The 19,704-nt window shown below is 36.7% G+C and overlaps 1 protein-coding gene across 4 annotated transcripts in view; it reads right to left on the bottom strand.

Moving 5' to 3' along the window:
• The window catches only part of slc6a9 (solute carrier family 6 member 9), a 47,642-nt gene that overhangs the window by 19,126 nt on the left and 8,812 nt on the right, over positions 1-19,704 (bottom strand). For 2 of the 4 annotated variants that reach the window (XM_052548431.1, XM_052548430.1), the window contains exon 2: positions 17,445-17,701. The exons of 1 other annotated variant lie outside the window; for it this stretch is intronic. In XM_052548431.1, the coding sequence (XP_052404391.1) occupies positions 17,445-17,474 (30 nt within the window). In that variant the 5' untranslated portion in view covers positions 17,475-17,701. Of the gene's footprint in view, positions 1-6,147; positions 6,250-17,444; positions 17,702-19,704 lie in introns of those variants that run through there. One more of the 4 variants, XM_052548429.1, reaches the window with a different exon arrangement.

The following is a 19,704-nucleotide window of genomic DNA, read 5'->3' as shown; positions in this document are numbered from 1 at the left end:
AATGACAACAAAATACTTGTTAATACATTTACATGTTCGCAATGTTTAAAACAAATATTTTAAATATAATATTTGATCTGAACTTGCTATTATTGGCTATTCATCACTTATGTAATATCTGTGGATTCTGTCAGAACGTCAAACAGAAGCATGTTGGTTCACGCAGCCTCTGTTTAGACTGTGTTTTGTCAGGGATTATGAATGTATGCAGAGATTATGTTCTGCTGATTTAAGTCAACCATTTTAAACACACAACCTGCTCAGATCGATGTAAACAAGAAGGTTATATCACCTCTCTTCTTGGTATTCTTGTGCAGAAATAAAGTTACTATGTCCGTACCCTTTACCTGCGTTACATAATCATGACTAAGCTTATGGATAAACTACCGATAAAAAATTTGAGGTTGGTAAGATTTTTTGTTTGTGGAACATTTTTTAAATGTATGTTTAGTGTTTAGTGCTCGCCAAGGTTGATCAAAAATACAATAAATTATTTTCTTGTCTTTAACATCACCTTTGATCAATTAAATGCATCCTTGCTGAATAAAAGTATTAATTTCTGTCCAAATATCACATATTATCATGCAATAAAACAGCTATAAATAATGTCTTTTTACTTACAAATCTTGGCTCAATTTACTTTCACTATTAATGCCTTGCTATAACCAAACATTTTCATTTCTTTAAACACATTCTACAATTCATTTCTTTTGTAATTGACACTATGCCAGAAATGCTATAAAATGAGCTTGATTTCTATTAATTTACATTCAATACAATATATTACATATTCCTTTAAATATGACTTAAACATTAGCTTTATTACAAAATCCTTTCTATATAAAAATAGGTAATCTGTCATTTAGAAAACTGTTTAAACCACAAGAGAATCGACCTACATGCAAAACAAAACCAGATCTATCACAACTGCATGTGATACTTTGAGGGGGTGAGTAAAATGTGTAGAAAGAGATTTGAGGCTGTTCTCCTGACAGCTCTGAATGGAAGCCCTGACTTTTTCATCTCTCCTGCATCCTGAGGCTTCGGTTTGTCATGGCATGAGCATGGCTTGGAGTTTGCTGAAGCCCTGACTGAGCGACTGCTTTACTGTTCCTCAGGAGCCCTCTGGCAAATTATCCCAACTGCATGTGAGACACAAAAACTTTCCCCAGTCTGTGAGAATCAGCAAAGCCCAAAGTACACCATTTAGCCTTTCAAAGAGGCAGTGCTTTAAATGACACATTGTGCAAAAAGTAGTATTTATAGAGAGCATCTTTGCCCTTTGGTCAGGAAATAAGTAGGCTCACTGCTGTGACAGCTGCAGAGGGGTCAGTAAGGTCAGCCAAAACACACTCGTTCAAAAGACAAGTGTGTTTACACAGAATGACTCTTAGTAATAGACCACAAAAATAAATTCCAATGCTAATACTACAATGCTAGTCAAACTTATAGCATTGTGCTCCAAGAGCCCTTAACACTGAAAAGAATGTCATTGAGAAATTTAATCTAGACATAATATGTTTAACATGTTTCTTGTTAACTTGAAATGGCATCATAAATAATGTTAGATCTTTTTATTTGTTTATAATTTTGTTAAACCAATTAAGTGCAAAAACCAACAAACAGCTGAATTTGGTCAACTCTATCAAAATCATGAATAGCCTACATTCAGAAAAATTATTAATCTGGTGGTATCTATCAGGAGGATAGGGTACCAATGCTACACTGAAGTTTTTGAAGGTTTTGTTTGAGCATTGTAGGGAATCAGCATTTTCGACTGAAATGACCAATGAACCAATGAAATCAGCTGTGGGGCGGGGTTTGTGCTGGTTTGGGGAAAAACGTCAATCAAATAATGTTAAGAAATTATGTAGCATAAAACCGTCATATAAACATGGCCACTTCATGCTTAAAATGATCCATGTGTTCCTCAAAATATGAAAACAGCCAGGTTATTATTTAAAAACGAAAATAATGACAAGATTTTATTTTTTAGGAGAATGTATGGGATGAAATAGAAATACAGCTAACTATTTTCTAAATGCATGTAATAGATCTCATTGTGAATGATTAATCAATGCATTTATTTATTTATTTATTTAGTTTTAAGTTCTAACTATGTAATGTTTAATCAAAATGTCACAACTGGACAAAGGACTTTTCTATGGTTATTTATGCAAGCATTTTTAGTCTGCTTAAATGCCACCCTTGCAAGCTTTCTTTTATCTGCCTTCATTCTTAAAAGCAACGCCTGCAATAAATTCTACAGAATTGTTTGACTATAGAAAGATCTGTCGCAACTTCAGTTTCATCATAACTTTAAACATTATTAAGGAAACTTGTGGAAAATAAAGGAAACAAATGTTTACGAGAGGTAAAGGCAGTCAAAAAGGACAGGGAGTTTAAAAGTGATTAAGCCTGAGGAATGTACCCATGACTGAGTGAGGGTCACTACTGCTGGCAGCTATAACAGCTGTTCAGACTGACAACCTTCACCTAGAAAGTCCTGGAAGTCACATGGACAAAATGACAAGTCACAAGTTTTAGGAAAAATATCAAACATGCTGCTGGTGAATTTAGTGCAAAGTTTTGAAAAGACAGCCATAAAGAGAATTCATATAAAATCAGCACATGAAGGGTAGAGAGAAGTGGAGAAAGACTGACAGAAAGAAAGAAAGAAAGAGAAAAAGAGAGCATCTGGAAGCCCAGGAGCACAGTGAGTGTGAGACAGGAGAGACCACTGCCTCCGAGCGCACATATGCTTCTGAACTGCTTTCCCCCTCTCTCTTCTTTCTGTCTCCTATACAGCGGGCTCCAAAAGTCTGAGAGAATACACTGAAAATCTGACATTTTAAACATAAAAATAAACAAGCTTTTAAATGAAATAAATTAAGAATTTATATCACGCTACGCTGTGATATGTTTGCAATAAAAATATTTGTATTCAAATAAAAAAATGCAAAACGGAACATTTTCACTGTGGTCTGATTGTTGGACCCCACTGAACATCAAAACTATGTCTCAAACTATAAAAAAAAATACAAAAATAAATGAAGACTGTTGGTGATATACGTCATACAGTTGGCTGACATTATGCTAGGTGATATTTTTTAGGTAATAAACATTATTGACAGTACATGCTCACACAAGCTTGCATACCTGTGCACAACACACCTCACACGTCAAGCAGTTTTATAGCTACACTGTTAAAATGACTGATAATTTATTGCTACACTCACTTGCTCTTTCCAAGCATTATTTTGTGTTCTTTGGGTCATAATGTGATACTGGTCAATAGACATCTCTTTAACAGTAACATAAATGATCAAGTGCTGAATCAAAACATTTTCTAAACACTGTTTTTTTTTTTTTTTTTTTATGCTGATTATTGTACTTTAGATTAATGTGAAGACATTTTGACCCAGTAAGATGTGACTACAATTAAATGACTGGCTCATATTATCTCAATTATTAGTCAAGCATGCTCTACTCCAACAGATAACATTAGACAATACTACAGCATCCAGCTGAATTAGCCGTATCACAGAGCTCATATTAGAGCTCCATAGAGCCCAAGCTGTCAAAAAAAGACAGAACTTAATCTCCAGCACAGAATTAATTGAAAAAATTTGCACATTTTGATGGGCCAAGTCATTTGTAATAAGATTTATGATTTATTGGATGTATTATCAATTAGGTCTTAGTGTCGTATACAGAGATCCCATATCTGTGATGCCTCTTTAAAAAAGTGAACAACTCATTTCTTTAATACAGTTATATTTGTGTAATGCAAACATTTCTGTTTAGTAAGTCCTGACAGCAACTGAGTGATTAAAAAATGCTACTCCCCTTCAAACATATGCAAGCACGCAAATTAAGTGCTATCATATAGATAAAAAAAAAATTGTTCTTATATATAATATAAATAAATACAGTGGTCAATGTGAAGCATTACTAAGTCTAGGTTTGGTCATTTTGATTATGTAAATTTATACAAATTATTGAAATAACTTTTTTTTTTACAACTTTTACTGTATTTTGTAACTTTTTTTTACATTTGTAGTCAATATATTTATTGTGTATATTACAGGTATATAAACTTCAGTTTGCACATTGTTCACTGTGTAAATTAAAAGTTAAAAAGGATTCAAAATAATTCTAAGTTATGCATATTTTTAGGCTTAAATCGAGAAATGATGTTTCCCCACCGTATACACACATGACTGAATACACATGAGGGGTTTGGAGGCTGGAGGCTGAGGCTCTGGCAGATGCGCCTGTTCGTGTGTGTGTGTGTGTGTGTGTGTGTGTGTGATACATCAGTGAGCTCTACAGCTGGACACCTGAGTCTGGGATGCCTCTCAGGGTTCTAGCACTGCAAGAAATTTTCAAATAAATCAGTACACCTCATCAAATTCTCTCTGCAGCATGTTCAGAAAACAAACAGTGTCTTTACAGGGGTCAAATACTACAAAGTAACAAATTTCCCTTAATCACAGTCAAAAAAAAAAGTGTGTGCGTATAAATTTATGTTATTATTATTTTTCCGTTTGCATAAATTGCTCAAGTGAAATGTGTTACAGATGATAAGAATGACCTCAAGGTGAAAAAAATCACCTCTAAAAGTGACCACAGTTTTTATCTGATCATTTTCCTTTTCTCTGATACTTTTATTAACAATTAAACAGGCTGTTTCTATTGCTACTCTAAGCATTCTATATGTAAATGACTAGTGACTTTAGCAGGAACCGATATTTTAATGCTCATGGTTATGATGTCACAACCATGATCCATAATAAATATGTAATTATTCAAAAGTAAAAGTACATGCTATTTCTGTTCAAAAAAGACTAAGGAGGAACGTGGACAACAAGGTCAGATGACCACTGCTCGTGTGGTCTCACCTTCAATGTCAAGGACTGACAGCTAATGACTGTCTAACCTATAAAGATAAGACTAGACCAAAGAAAAAAAAAATGAAATGAATATGAGGGCAAAGTTTAGGACTAGGGTTATTGATAGTTAAGGGTTGCAAAAAAAAAAAAAGCCCCTCTCAACATTACACAAGACCAAAATAATGCTTTGCCATGACATTGTGACCAACTCGCCAACAGAACTATATATGCTTCTCTGCACTAATTAAATAATAAAAGAGAATTTGCTCATTAAAAACTGTTCACGAATATAACTTGATGACAATGCGATTTGAGACCGGAAAATGATGGAATGAGATTTAATTAAGCACTTAGAATGCCAACATTCATATCAAGATTAAACAAGGTGACAAAGATAAATGGATATTCGTCATTCCAAAACTCAAAACCTGCCAAATGACATTGCTTCATTTAAATAAATAATACAAATAAAAAAGTTTTATCTTTGTTAAATACTGCAAGTAACTTACTTTTGTTGCATTAGTTTTTATTTAGTCACAAGACTGTTACTTTATCCTAATTTGCACACTCCTGAATGGCAGAACGGAAACAGAGGCAAAGGAAAGAATGCAACCAAAACTGGCGCTGCAACATAAATTTCGGAGCCATAAAGTGTCTTATCTATCCGTTTTATTTCCAACACATCTTCCCCATGATTGTTTAAGTGACAACAGCCTTGGTGACTAAAAAAAGGAGGTGAAGGAAGACAGAAAAGGAAAGAGAAATATGGGCCAGCCCTCCTTTCAGCCCGGACACTTTCCTCCTTCCTTCTGTCTCTCAAACACTGCTCTCTTGCCTACTTCCTTGGAAACTTTATCACATACCCTTCCACCAGCTTTGCCAGAACTTCCCACTGCAATTTGTTATAAAAACTTTTCAGTTGGCCCACACGTGGTCTGGTTTTTAAAAAGCTGCAGCCCCTTTCTCACGTGGTCTGTGGGCTATTGAGTCGTCACAGGCCCCCTGAATGATGGCCGAAAAATAAGGCACTGCAGACAATGCTTGGTCTTGATTAATTCAGTTCTTTCAGGACCCTGCACCGTCGTCCTGGCAGCTTCGTACAATTGCGGCTTTGATGCGTCGGGTAACGTGCTCGCTCGCTCTCGTTGAGAGACGCAACATTTTCAAATTTCCCTCTCAGCAGAGCTCGACATCTATAGAAAGAGAACATGCAGTTGCAAAACCGCACAAATGTGACAAGAACACAACTGACCTGATCAGCCAAACAAGCTGCGCCGCTGTTGGATTCCGACATGACTCGATAGTGTCCGGTAGTTCTCTCGTCTTAACTCTCGAGTTCTTCATTCACACCTCTCCATTCGCTTCCACAGAGAGAGGGGGTGGGGGGGGGGTGGGTAAAAGAACAGCCTCCTTTCGGCCAAGCTTGATTAATGCCTGAATTATTTTCACCTCATTTCATCTGATGGAGTTCTGCTTCCTCTCCGCCTCTTTCAATCATTCGGCATGGCACGGCACTTTCTCTCTCTCTCTCTCTCTCTCTCTCTCTTCCTCCCTCCCTTTCTGTTTCTCTCTCTCACTCCCTCATTCTTACTTCTTCTGCTGTACTGCAAGTTGGGGAAAGTGCCCCCTCCTCTTCTGTATCCCCCATTCTGCAAAACAGACAGAGGAGATCCACAGCCTTTGCCTCTACCTCAACAATGAATGGAGTCGTTGTCATTCCAGCACTTTGGCTGCATACTGAGTGCTAGGAGCTGCTAGCTTAGCTGCCTGGAGTCACAGGCACTGCCAAGCTTTTCAGCGGCTGGCCCGCACGATGAAAGACAAAAGTAAGGAGAGGTCCACTTCCATGGGGCGCACTACTCTTGCCGTCTCTGCATTTCTTCCACTTGTTCTCGAGGCAGCTGCACCCAGACCACCAATGCTCCCATTCAGCGACACTTGACTCTCAAATCCTCATCCCTTGACATTGCCAATTCGCCTGTAAGGTCCCGCAAGAGGCCAGAGGAGGGATATACCCTTCCGTTCGTCTGTCTGTCAGGCGGTGGCCTCGTAATTCACCCACTCGCTGCAGGTTATAAGATTTCCTCAGCAATAAGCAGGCGAAAATCTATAGCAAGGAAATTATGTTGCGGAACGTGAAAGGCTGCATTAGAATTCACACACACAAAAAAAGTGTCCTACAAAAAACAAACAAACAAAAAAAAAAAGCTTTAAGAGGCAGCTTTAGGTGATGGACCCAAATGAGCATCCTGTTATTGGGTGTGAAAGGTTGACAGACTTCTGGGTCTCTGCCTAATGAGCATGTGAATGAGGTCTATAATGGTGGCAATGCATTTGATTAGCAGACTTCAAGAGGATGGCATGGACATTTCTATCCACTTCACAACATGGAATGGCCCATAAGATAATTGCAAAGATTACTGATGATTTAAAAGTTAAAAGTCAAATACACAAAATGTGTTTTTTCCCCTTGTTTCAGCCTCCCCGCCAAAAAACATATATCCAAATATATATATATACACATCCAAAGTCCAGAAATGGTTTCCAGAAAGTAAAAAAAAAAAGTTTTGACCAGTCAAGTCTTCTGCACTGATGAAAACCTGACTGGTCAAACTTTTTTTTGCACAATATTTGGAACTTTTGGACACATTGGTCACAAATAAAATGTCTGAATGTCACTGCATTAGAAACAGATATCAAACCAAGTGTCGTCTAGAAACAAATGATGCTAAAGCTCCCACCATAAACAACAACTTTTCCCAGCCATTTATATAATAACTGGCATCAGTGTGATTTTTAGTGGATAAGTGAAGTCAGTTCTCCCCAAACAGTGTATCAATGTGTAGTTCATCGCATTATTAAGTATTAACATGTTACAGTAATGTTTGACAACCAGTGGGCAAATCATGTCTAGGTTTTAAATATACCTATTGTTTTATCCTTTAAAAACTAGTAGTTTACCTACCAAACCCTAACAAGGAAAAAGAAAATCCATAGTTTATTATGCCTGTTAGTTATTGATGATATTCTCCCAGCTGAGCTTAAACTTCATCTGCTCTTTCTGTTTGACCCTTTGGGCACAGATAGCATCACATAGAGATGAGCATCTCTTTACACTTAACTACGCTAAGTTCTTACACAACATAATTATACTGCAAAAACGTGACTTGCAGTTAACATATATGCTTTAGACTAGAGTGAGGAAGTTCAAACCTGTCTTGTCTAACGGAACGATTATTCTTCCTTCCTTTCACCCCAGTATTTTTAGTACTTCTGTCTCTAAACAAAAAAAAAATCAGGTTTCATGAACACAAATCAGCAGCTAATTTGAGAGTGTCCTCTCAATTAATATTTCCCACATGAGTTCCAACAACTACAAGCAACTGGTTGAGACTTTGTTTATGTATCTGTGACACTTACCCTTCCAAACAGACACAAACACACACATATACACGCACATAGCTCCGGGCAGCTCCTTGTGTCTGAGCCACGAGCCCGGCTGTAAGGGAATCTGACACAGGCGGTCATTAGAGACTCCTCAGGGGCCCCAGCCAACCCCTATTAGTCAAGCAGCAGCACGGAGCCTCGCCTCCCATCACAAAAACACTCGCTTCTAATGAGGATATGTACTCTGCTATTTGCTGTGCTGCCCCATATCAATAGCATAATAGTGAGTGATGAGAACAAGAGAAGGGCTGTGGCATTGAAATGGAATCAACACATCAAAACAAAACTCATTAGACAGATCCTAAACAAGTGTGTCAGGGAATAAGATCTTCTAATTAGATACTTAGCACTAATTAAAGAACTTCAATTTCATAATAAAAAACATTCTATCCCAACCAACCTAATCATAAGCATTTTGTTGTCATACAAAAAAATACTTATTTTTGTCTTCACTCAAATATCTCCCATAGTTTAAGTAAAAATGTTTATTTAAAAAAATCTTATAGTATTTATTATTCATAGTAAGATTTATATTATAAAATAATGCTTTTACTTATAAATTATATAGGCCTAAATTATATCTATTATACAGTTTATTTATACTTTTACTTTTGAATCAAACTGCGTGACATTTTGCAAATGCAATTCATTCAAAACTATTTACAGTGCAGCAGCTCTAAAAATCCTTCTGGAACATCCAGGGGTTGAGTTCCTTTGAGTGCATAATGAAGAAAAAGCAGGATTTTAAGCTTAGTAACTGCAATTACTGGGTCACCTCTGCTTAGGACCTCTACTTAGCTCTTGCAATCTGTGAGTCAGCAAACCCAGTTCTTAAATATTATGCTACCAGCAGCAAACCATATTTTGCAACTTGTGATTTGTCTAAAGATATAGACTTTCTATTGAAGAAATATTTCTTGAGGAACATCCTTATTCTTTTTCCCTAAACGAAAGGGAAAGGAAAACAGGGCTTTCTAAGTCCACACAAAGCACCACTAAAATGGTCTACATCACTTCAAGACTCCTGAAGCTATAAGTTTTACCTGACCAAAATTTAAGTCATTAATCACTGATATGTAATGGGTCATATGGACTATATGATACTTTTATAATGCTTTTTTAAATTTACTTTCACAATATGGAAAAGAGTGGCCAAGGCATCCTTAAAAAAACGAAATTAAGCCTTACTAGGCTGAGGAAGAAGGCGATTTCAATTCAGAGACCCGCGGGTCATGAGGATTGAGGACCCCATACAAGTGTAAATTCAGTAGCCTCTACAGTGTAACCTGAAAACAGGAAAGTAACACAAGTGGTTTCCAGATTCACCAGGGAGCTTCAGTAAGTGCGGTTTCCAGCAGGAGCCCTCAAGCAGGTGTTTCCCATTCAAGGCACGTTTATTCTATTGACAAGCTGAACAAGAGGGCCTCAGTGAGGGCTAAAATACTACTGCTGACTAAAAACGTCACTTTTTCAAACTTACTGCAGGCTTTGATGAGCCGTCTCCTTCCGGAGCTCTCTTTCGCCCCATTTACAATCAAGAGTGGTATGTCCAACACACAAAAACAACCCTAAGCAAACACACACTCAAAACAAAAGACCACGGCTTTAGACAATCAACTCTCATGATTTTTACCCCCTGCACATGACAGCACACAGGCTATAGACTGAATGACAAGATAAAAGATAAAAGAGTGTTAATATCTAAAATGGAAACAATATTCAAGACATCTCATTTAGCTTTCAGAAAGACTTAAGGGACCGTTTACCCAAAAATCTCAAATCCGTCATCATTCACCCTCCCTTGTGTGATTCTAAAACTTCCTTTCTTCTGTGGAACATAAATAAGACATAAGTTGCCACCAAAACAAAAAAAAAACTTCTTGTGATGCACAATATCATTCAGGATTGAAGCAATATGTGTGAACTTTCCCTTTAATATATGAAGTAAACTAAGAAACCCTACTACATAATAATAAATACACAATCAGTTACACAACTTTTGGTTGGCAATGGTCTTTAGCAACTACCTTGCTAAACTTTAGATAAATTCAAAACAGAAATGGAGAACCAAGTTGACGAGATATGTTTGGACATCAAATGTTAAAATGCATTATTACAATAAATGTGATATCGTTGTTGTCATAATTTAGCAAAACAAATAGGAAAAGTTAACAAAAAAAATTAATATATATATTTTTTAAAAGTGTAAGATAATTTAATGGCAAAATGTACTAATGATTTGTTTTGGAAAATCACCTGAATGCAATGTGACTTTCAAAATCTCTTAAATTGAGAAACACCCCAAAAGTAGAACTCAGATGGCAAAAAGGGAAGCTGCTGACAGTGTCAACCAGTGTTTAAGACATAAAATTGTCTTACATTAATAGAAAGAACAAAAGCTCACAAATCTGACACCGGTCTATTGGAAATGTCACTGATCAATTAAAAGCATTCAATTACATGTACAACAGCTGAAGATAATTGCCTACTAATAACAGATTAATTTAAGTAAGACAAGTGTTTTCTTCAGTAGTTCCCATTAGATCATAATGAATTCAAATTTATGTCTATCATTACAAATCAACTTAATATGCTCTCACTATGTATTACGCTTCAGCTGTGATCATAATGATGCTAAAAGGGGTATCAGGTTCTTTTTGTCGTACGGAAATGCTTATTTTGTACAGAAGGAAGTAACGCATTGAATCTTAATCTGAGCCAATGTTTGGCCATACACTACATAGGGAAGTCAGTGAAAAGTCTGGCACGGCTATTGCAGAGGGCAACACAGAGACATATTTATGGACCTTCGCCTGAAACAACTTCCTGCCTCATTCCTTTGGCCTGTTTGTGTGCGAACAGGGCAAAGAGAGAGAATTTGTGACGTCCACCTGGTCCAAAGGCTTTCGGGACACCGAAGAGCAATTTCCAACGCATGGATTAACCTGAAGCTTCCATGATTATCCCCCATTCCCCCCCAGCCGCCATAATTTGGCTGGAAGGGCCCCAGCTGCTAATTCTTTATAAATAGCGTGTAGCTTAGACCTCCTCCGGGGAGAATGGGGCTCAGAGGAATGGCTTGGGCACAAATCAGGCTGGAAAAAGCACACAACATACACATTTCGAAAAACATATGGGACCATAGCTGAGAATGAACTTGAGGTACATGTGACTTTGACTCACCTCACGTGGATTCGACAATTGGCCAATTAGAAAAGTGACAACGGGATGTCTAGCTTTGGTTGAGAAAAAAAAAAACAAGCAGAAAAGTTCATTATTTATTAGTTAACTAGGGGTGTAGCGGTACACATATTTGTACCGAAAAGTTTCGTTACTGATCTTTCAGTTTGGTACGCATTTGTATCGAACAAATACAGAATAAATAAATAACCACTGCACTAGTGGAACTTCTTCTAGTGGAAACATCCAGGTTTATATATTGTTACTTTTGATTAGAAACAAAGTCCTATTTTTCAAATTAAGTCCATGTTTTAGTTTTATAATTGGTGTTTTAAAGCTCTTTGATGCAGTGCGACAGTTGCTGTATAGGCACGTCATTTCAAGTGAGCATGATCATCATTTCCTCTTTACTTCAATTTTTAATGCGAAATAGGCTAAACATGAAATAACATCTCATGCTGCATGTAATCGCTCAATCATTGACACTGTGTAAATGAATATATTTCAACAACAGATTTTTAGATATTAATTTAAAAACTGCATTACGTGCAATTCAGATGTTTGCATATGTTATATTTAAAAATAAATAGTAATTGAATTTAAGTTTGGTCTCTGTTGTTAAGTGTAACCTCATAGTAAAGGGCTTCGTTTAGAGCATATGCTGAGGTAGAGTGTTAGGAACATTTTTTATTATAATTGATTTTATTTAAAGAAATAGCAATTTCTTTAGTAAACCACTGTTTAATAAAAAAAAAAAAAATTAAACAAAAAAATTTAAATCCCCTTGCTGTACAGAAAACATACCGAACCTTGATGTCAAAACCAAAGTACATTCCAAACCACCATGTTTGTCTACCGTTACCGTACCCCTATAGTTATTAACTTAAAGTTAATTGTAATAATGGCTTGTAATAGGGCCATCTATGTATTAACAACAGTCAGAGACCCTGAAAATTCCTGAAGTTTACAGGTTGTCTGTGGAGTGGGGACCTTTTCTCTCAACAAACAAAAAGCACCAGAGGAGGCTCTCTGACATTCGAGTTAGGCTTTCTGTCAGGAGTACATGAGAGGCATGCATTGAGGTCCATTCACTTGCACACAGAGGTCACGTTACAGAACGTTAGATATTTACATTTTATTATTTACCATTTCATACAGCACAAAAAAGTGATTGGTATGACAATTTAGAACTATCTAGGTCAAGTTAGCAAATCTCTGAAAAGAGCATCATTTTTACTACTAGACTACTAGAAGTCTCTGATTTCTGTGTCGAATTCCAAGTTACGTTTGAAATTGTGTTTTCTCTGAATTTATTATGGATTTCATGGCATTTCCTGGCATTCAATTTAATGCATGAACTGATCAGCACAAAAGCAGGGGTTGTGTTGCTGTGATCTTTCAACATGGAGAGCTTCAAAATGATAAATAATAGGTCAAGGGTCTGTTTCTGTGGAGAAACCCTGAGAACAGCGGACCCCCCCTCATCCCATGCCTTTTTCTCCCATTCACGGCGCCACGGGGGGAGCAGGTCGGGTTCAAGCGCAACAAATTACCTAAATATGGGCTGAAAAGGCTTTGAGGGACTTTGATTCAACCGTTAAAAATAATATTAATAAAAGAAGATTTAGGATGCCAGGTGGGTGGAACACAATGCTATACTGCGGTCCATAATTTGAGCTAGCGAGGAGAAAAAGTGTCTCTTTCTTGGTCAGTATTTGTGTTTCGCCGGGGGAGAATAGAAGTACCTCCATATATAAAGGCGAGAGGAAGAAACACAGAAAAACGAAATTTTCAGCCTGAGTGGTTACTTCAAATGAAATCTAAAGGCTGAGGCTCAATGGGCCCTTTTAGCGGAGGGGAGTGATTTTTAAAGGAATCGCAGCAGTGGACGTGTTTGGCATTTGGTGGCCCTTGTCCTCCAATTGTCCATACTCCATGGTGGCTGCCTTCTCGGTGGGCTCGGTACGCTCCACAGACAGTTAGTGTCTGGGCCTCAAACACAAACAGAAATCATGTTTGACTTTCCCTTTGCTCAACCACATCTGTTCCCATGCCCCTGAAGGCACTACAGTTGCACAGCTACAAAGATGTGTGCGCTATAGTTAATGTGAGTGAGCGACAGCTCAATATGTTCCTTACATAAGTTCTGCTGACCTAGGCACGACCTTGAACTTGATGCCCATCACCTGTAAATGAGACTTTGGATTATGAACAAAAGAATAATATTTTCACTAAAATGGATTTCATTAAAAATGATGTGACATTTCATAAAGAGACTAAAATATCGGCTCTATACCAAACGTCAAACCGAAAGTTTGAAATAGACATCATAGGTGTGTTAAAGGGATAGTACAATTTCACTCACTCGAAGGCTGCTCCTAAACCATATCATAAGCCATGTCTCTTTAATGAAAAACTGAATAAATTTTGAGTGATGTCTAGACTAGTACTTTTTTGTGCATACTATGGAGGTTAATGGGCTCCAAAGTTGTTGCGTTCCAAATGTTCTTCGAAAGAAAAAGTCAGGTTTGGAACAACATGATGGCAATTTTCATTTTTAAGTGGATAATCCCTTTAAATTCTGTTACAGCTTCTGGCCAAAATCTAATGCAGTGGTGGAAACTGCTTAATCTTAATATTTATGTCTATTATATACTGCAGAAACAGAAAGACCAGCATGGTAGTGTGCTATTCCAAAGATGGTTATCCTACACAGAAAAGGCAATCCCAAAATGCATTGCTTCAAGTTTAAGAAAAATATTAAAATACTGAACATAACTCTATCATTTCTTATTATATTAAATTACTTCAATATAATAATTAACATTACAAATACATAATAATGTTAAATACTGAAATGTAAAAACTAAATAGTTTTATAACTTTTACATTTAGCCCAATACAAATATGTTCACTATGCATTTTTTAGCATAGCAGAATAGCAACTTGTATTGGAACACAAAACTCTATAGGAATCCAGTGTCTCATGCATTTCACATGAGAAGCATTGCTTATGTGGTGCACATTAATCACCTTGAACAGGCTGCTGCTTATGAAGCATTTCAAATCAATCACTTTTTTCGATTTTAAATGTATAAAGTTAGAGGTTCCATTTTAGCTGATTTAGAATGTCATGTAAAAAGTGAAACAGCTTACTAGGGTCCGAAGACATTGTGAATAACAGAAAGCAAATGTATGCATGTAATGTTGCTCATTTTGATTAATGCTACCTACAGTGATTGACCCATGCTTTGAAATGTTTGAGAGCCCACAAAGCAGAGTTAAAACGTGCAGCAGTAGCCCAGCATCCAGAGGGACTATGGGATCCAAAATTTGTTTCCGTTTAATTTCCACTTCACAGACAGCAGCACACATTAACAACCCTTGGGAAAGGCTGGAGAGCTGCCAGCGGGACAGAAGAAGGAGCGAGTACGGAAAAGGGTCATCACAGCTTCATCAACAGTTCCTCAGCAACTGCTTCTGAATGTCTGACAGCTCCAGCATTAATTCCTCTCATGTCATTCTACTCGTCTCTAATTATGTTTTGGGTTACCGCAGTGCTAACATTCTCTACTGTCACTTTCGGAGGGTAACAATGGGCTTTACACTGTCAATATCTCAGTGTCAAAACGTCAGGATATTCTTAAAGCTGAACAGCTTCTGTTGGAGACAAAGAGGACTTAACGCCATTCAAGCAATGCCTTTTGACAGCACACAAAAACCATCTATTACAGTACTACACACTGCCACTTGGTCAGATATCATATATCGTACAAAACTATTTGTGTTCAATGATGTGCAATCAGTAAAAGACGTAGAGAGTGATGAGTAAACAAATGTGTCAGTCGATATCTTCTTTCCCTTCACGAGAGCCAACCAAAACCTCTGTACTCCCTAACACTGCACACAACACTGTGAGTTTTAATGAATGCCACTGACTGCCAAAAGCACATCGCACCACAAAAAAACAGGGTAAGGTGCCCGAAAAAGTATAAAAGCCAGAATGTTAATGCAATTCTCTATGGGGGGCAAAAACATCTGAAAAAACAACAACCTCGAAAGAAAAAAATATATGAGAAATAATAATTTAGGATTGAAATTAAGATGATTTAAAGTGACAAAAAAAGATTAATAATGTTCAATTAAAAAATGGGAATTTTACCATAAATTTAATAGAAACAAACATCAAATCAGATGTGTTCCAACTGCAAGTTCCTTAATTCACAAAAATAAATAAATATGTTAAGATGTACAAAATGTACAGGACACAGAACAAGGCTAAAAGTACAACAATACAGTTATAAGAACAGAGATAGACAGGACCCATAACATTACAACTTCTGTAACCAATCACACGAGGGGAGGACAAGGGTGGGGATGGACCACTAAGGTTCATTTACTATTGGACCCCAGCAACAGTTTTTTTAGCTTTACATATTCCTGATATGTACTTCCATATCCATTCAACATCCATGTTCCTAAAAGTCTTTGGGACAGAATTTAGGAGGGATAAGGTTGTAAATAGTCCAGTTGTGGAATATTGTAATGATTATTTAACCTGTGAATGTTTTATGTAATTTTTTATATGATGTTGGATGATATCTGTATTATTTTTTGTTTTATGTGTGTCTAACCTGTATGTGAAACTTTCTGTGCTGCCATTTTGGCCAGGACTCCCTGGTAGAAGAGATTCATATCTCAATGGGATAATTCCAGGTAAAATAAAATATAATTATAATAGTTATGTTATTATAATTAAAACTCAAATTGTACCAGAACATTCTGTCATTATTCTCATTATATGTAATCAGGTGAAACTGCATATAAAAATTGAATAATAAGACTGGTTTAAATGGAGAAACAGTTAAGCAATGAAATATGATTTCTGTACCACTACAGCCCTGAACCAGAAACACATAACCTTAAAGTTTCACAAGAGTCTACAACATCACTCACCCCGAACAAAAGCCCAGCCACACAGCAGCTCCAGATAAACCACTGACACATCAGATAAACATATTCAGGAAATTAGCGATTAGAAACACTAAAAATACCAATAATGAATCTTAAAATAAAAACTCAAAAGCAAATGTAGCTAATAAATACATACGAAATCAATCTTTTTAGTATTTTACTGAAATTAAAGCTATTTTAATTAAAAAAGTTATTTTGAAAAAGTATTATGCCAGTTTTGTTGACATCAATTTAGAAGACGTCATACATTCCTGACTGTCACTCTTGCATTATAGTATTGCAGCACTGTTTTACTACGCAACTGTCCCATCAGTTCACACTGCCAGATGTGTGTACCCTCAGCACAGCAATGGTTAATAACCATCAGGGTCTGGAAACAATGTTTAAAACCCTCACTCAGAAGACATATACAAATTTCAATTCCAGGATTTAATTCCTTACACAACCATTCGGAAAAATATCTTAATTAATTTAATGAAGCAGTGGTGACATTTCTTCAGGCATCATGAAAGCGCTTTCTTCTTCCCTAAATTATACCACATCCTCTGTTAAATTCATCTTATTTTTTTTATATTTACCGAATCATTAGTTAAAGATATCTGTAAGCTGTCAGGGAATTCCAGAGATTCTTTATTATAAAAGCTTTAAGTAGGAAAAACCCTGTATTTCGGTTAAGGTCTGATATTAAGCTCTTTAAAACAACAAATTATTTTCTCTGCACTTCATTTAATCATAAACCAAGTAAAATTTTAAGAACTGTGGCCTGATTCAAAATGCTTTGACCTGTTTGAGAAGTAACTTTAATAAAAAAATTAAAAAAACATGTTTCTACGAAATACACATAACTTTTTACATTTGTAAAAACTATCTCAAATAAAAATATAGCTGTGAAAACCTGGACATAGAATTTTTTTTTAATAAAAGTTATAAAAGGCAAGAGTGACTCACCAGTATGCCAGAAAATTGTTTTTCCTCCATGCTTTTGAAGCTCTCTTCGGCGTGGGTCCCCTTTGCGGAAGGATGCCCGTCCTGGCCTGTCTCTGGGCTCTCTGGAACTCGTCTTGAGCTGCTGGGGTATGCGTCTTAGTTTCTGCTGCACACTGCTTCTCCCTCAATCGTTTCCTCTCTCCGCTAGCTGCAATGTTGGGCTGAGGTGGCGTCTCTGCTTTGTGCTAATTCTGCGTTAATCCAGGAACTTTTCTATGCTGTGAAAGGAACATGTGACCGGGAGAAGGAGGGAGGAGGAGAGGGGAAAAGCAACTATTAGCCCCCAAAAGTGTTGTTCTCTCTCTAAAACAATCATTTCATAACTGCTGATAACACTGTCCATGTGCTGCCTGGAAGTGCAGCTGAAGGTTTTAGGTATTGTAAAGTCTGATATTACGATTATTCTGTGAAATGATTTAGAGGATGCTTATACTGCAAACCAGGATGAAAAGATTTAGTATTTCCAGTAAATAGCTAAAACAAAGGGCTACAGTATACGGACAGAACATAAGCTTCCAGAAAACAACAATGATTTACCAAATTAACCTATAGCCTACATCAGGTAACAAACCGTCTACACTCTGGATTGGTTAGACACTATGACATCTTCCCAAATACAAAGATTTACTACAACAATGTCGCACATCAACATCCTTTATTTTGGTTACACTTTATTTTAAGGTGCCCTTGTTACAGAGTAACTGTACATTTAAGTACTGTATGCACTTACTATATGGGAAGGGTTAGGATTAGTGTTTTGCATTGGGTTACTTGCATGAATGCAGAATTAACTGTTATTATAATAGTAAGTACATTTAATGTGTAACCATGACACCTTAAAATCAAGTGTTACCTTAATTTAAGATTCTACATTAATACTTAGGAAATGGAGAAATGTCTCAAATTTAAGTTTCTTGTGCTTCTTCGCTATACCAGATAAACTGTATGCGCTATACCAGGTAAGACCAAGACTCAAGTAGCAATTCAACAACTGAAGCATCTTAAATCACTAATGTTGTTGTGAACCACTCATCCTGACACCAGGCAACACAGTACATCACTCTTCCTGAATTAAAGTAAACGCTTCTCCAGACCAACCATTTGAAATGAATACCTCAGCCTGGACGAGTGAACTTTCACTCATATTTATGGCAAGCAACATGCACTAATATTTCAGTGGAAAATTACTGTTATGGTTCTGTTAATGAGAATATCAAACGAGGAAGAATGTGTACAGCAATTAGAATAACATGTAAATAAATAAATATCAAATAAAACCCCACTGGACACAGGGAAACGATAAAGCATGGCCAAAAGTAGGTTTAGAGACAAGTGTACTATCCCTCAGCCCCTCGACCTTCACAAAAAGATGTTTTTATTTACAAAACGCAGCAAGATAAGACATGAGATAAGCAGAGCAAACTCAGAGAACCAACTGCTTTCTTATCAGTATTGAGTTGTCTATTGCATCACACAAAACATGTGCTCTTTACTGAGTGAGTTGGGGGCTATCTATGGAAAAATACAACTGTAACCAATTAGCACTTGAGAAATGAAAGTCCCCAGGATAGCCAGGCAACAAAAACAATAAAATTAGTTTTATTCTAAATGGTTAGTTTCTGAAACGATGATCTAAAATGTAATAAATAAATAAATAAAATATAAAAGCAATATTGGAAAAAACATATACTGTAAAATAGCTGTCACGTTATTTAACACTTCAGGTTTACAAAAGTACATTTTTCTGCCACCCACTAATAAAAACAATTGCTTCCATATTGATTCATCAGTGAACTTAACCAGAAACTAGATGTTATCTGCTATCGACATGCACTGGTCACATTAAACAGTAATTTATTTTATTAAAGCAGTATGACACATACAGAGTTGTCATAAGATCTGTGTGGCTTGTGGTTTCAAGTCTAGCGGCAACAGGAAGTTGCCTTTACACCCAATTCAACACGTGGGAGCTGCCACTCAACCTGCTGCAATTCAACACTACGGAAGATATCACTTTACCCATGGGTGCAAAAAATGCCCTCCACAGAGGGCGCTCTGGGGTTGAGCCCTTGCCAGCCTCATCAAAATCTCAAGATACTTATCATCCCAAGTATGTTTTTTTTTTTTTAAACAAGTATAGTTTCAAAGATGTATTGTTTGATCTATTCAAAATTGACAACACTGATCACTGTGGATAATTACTTTAATAAATATTATTTCT

This window comes from Carassius gibelio, chromosome B2 (genome assembly GCF_023724105.1).
Source record: "Carassius gibelio isolate Cgi1373 ecotype wild population from Czech Republic chromosome B2, carGib1.2-hapl.c, whole genome shotgun sequence".
NCBI lineage: Eukaryota > Metazoa > Chordata > Actinopteri > Cypriniformes > Cyprinidae > Carassius > Carassius gibelio.
Note: the sequence above shows the minus strand (reverse complement) of the source record. Positions and strands in the feature narration are given on the sequence as shown.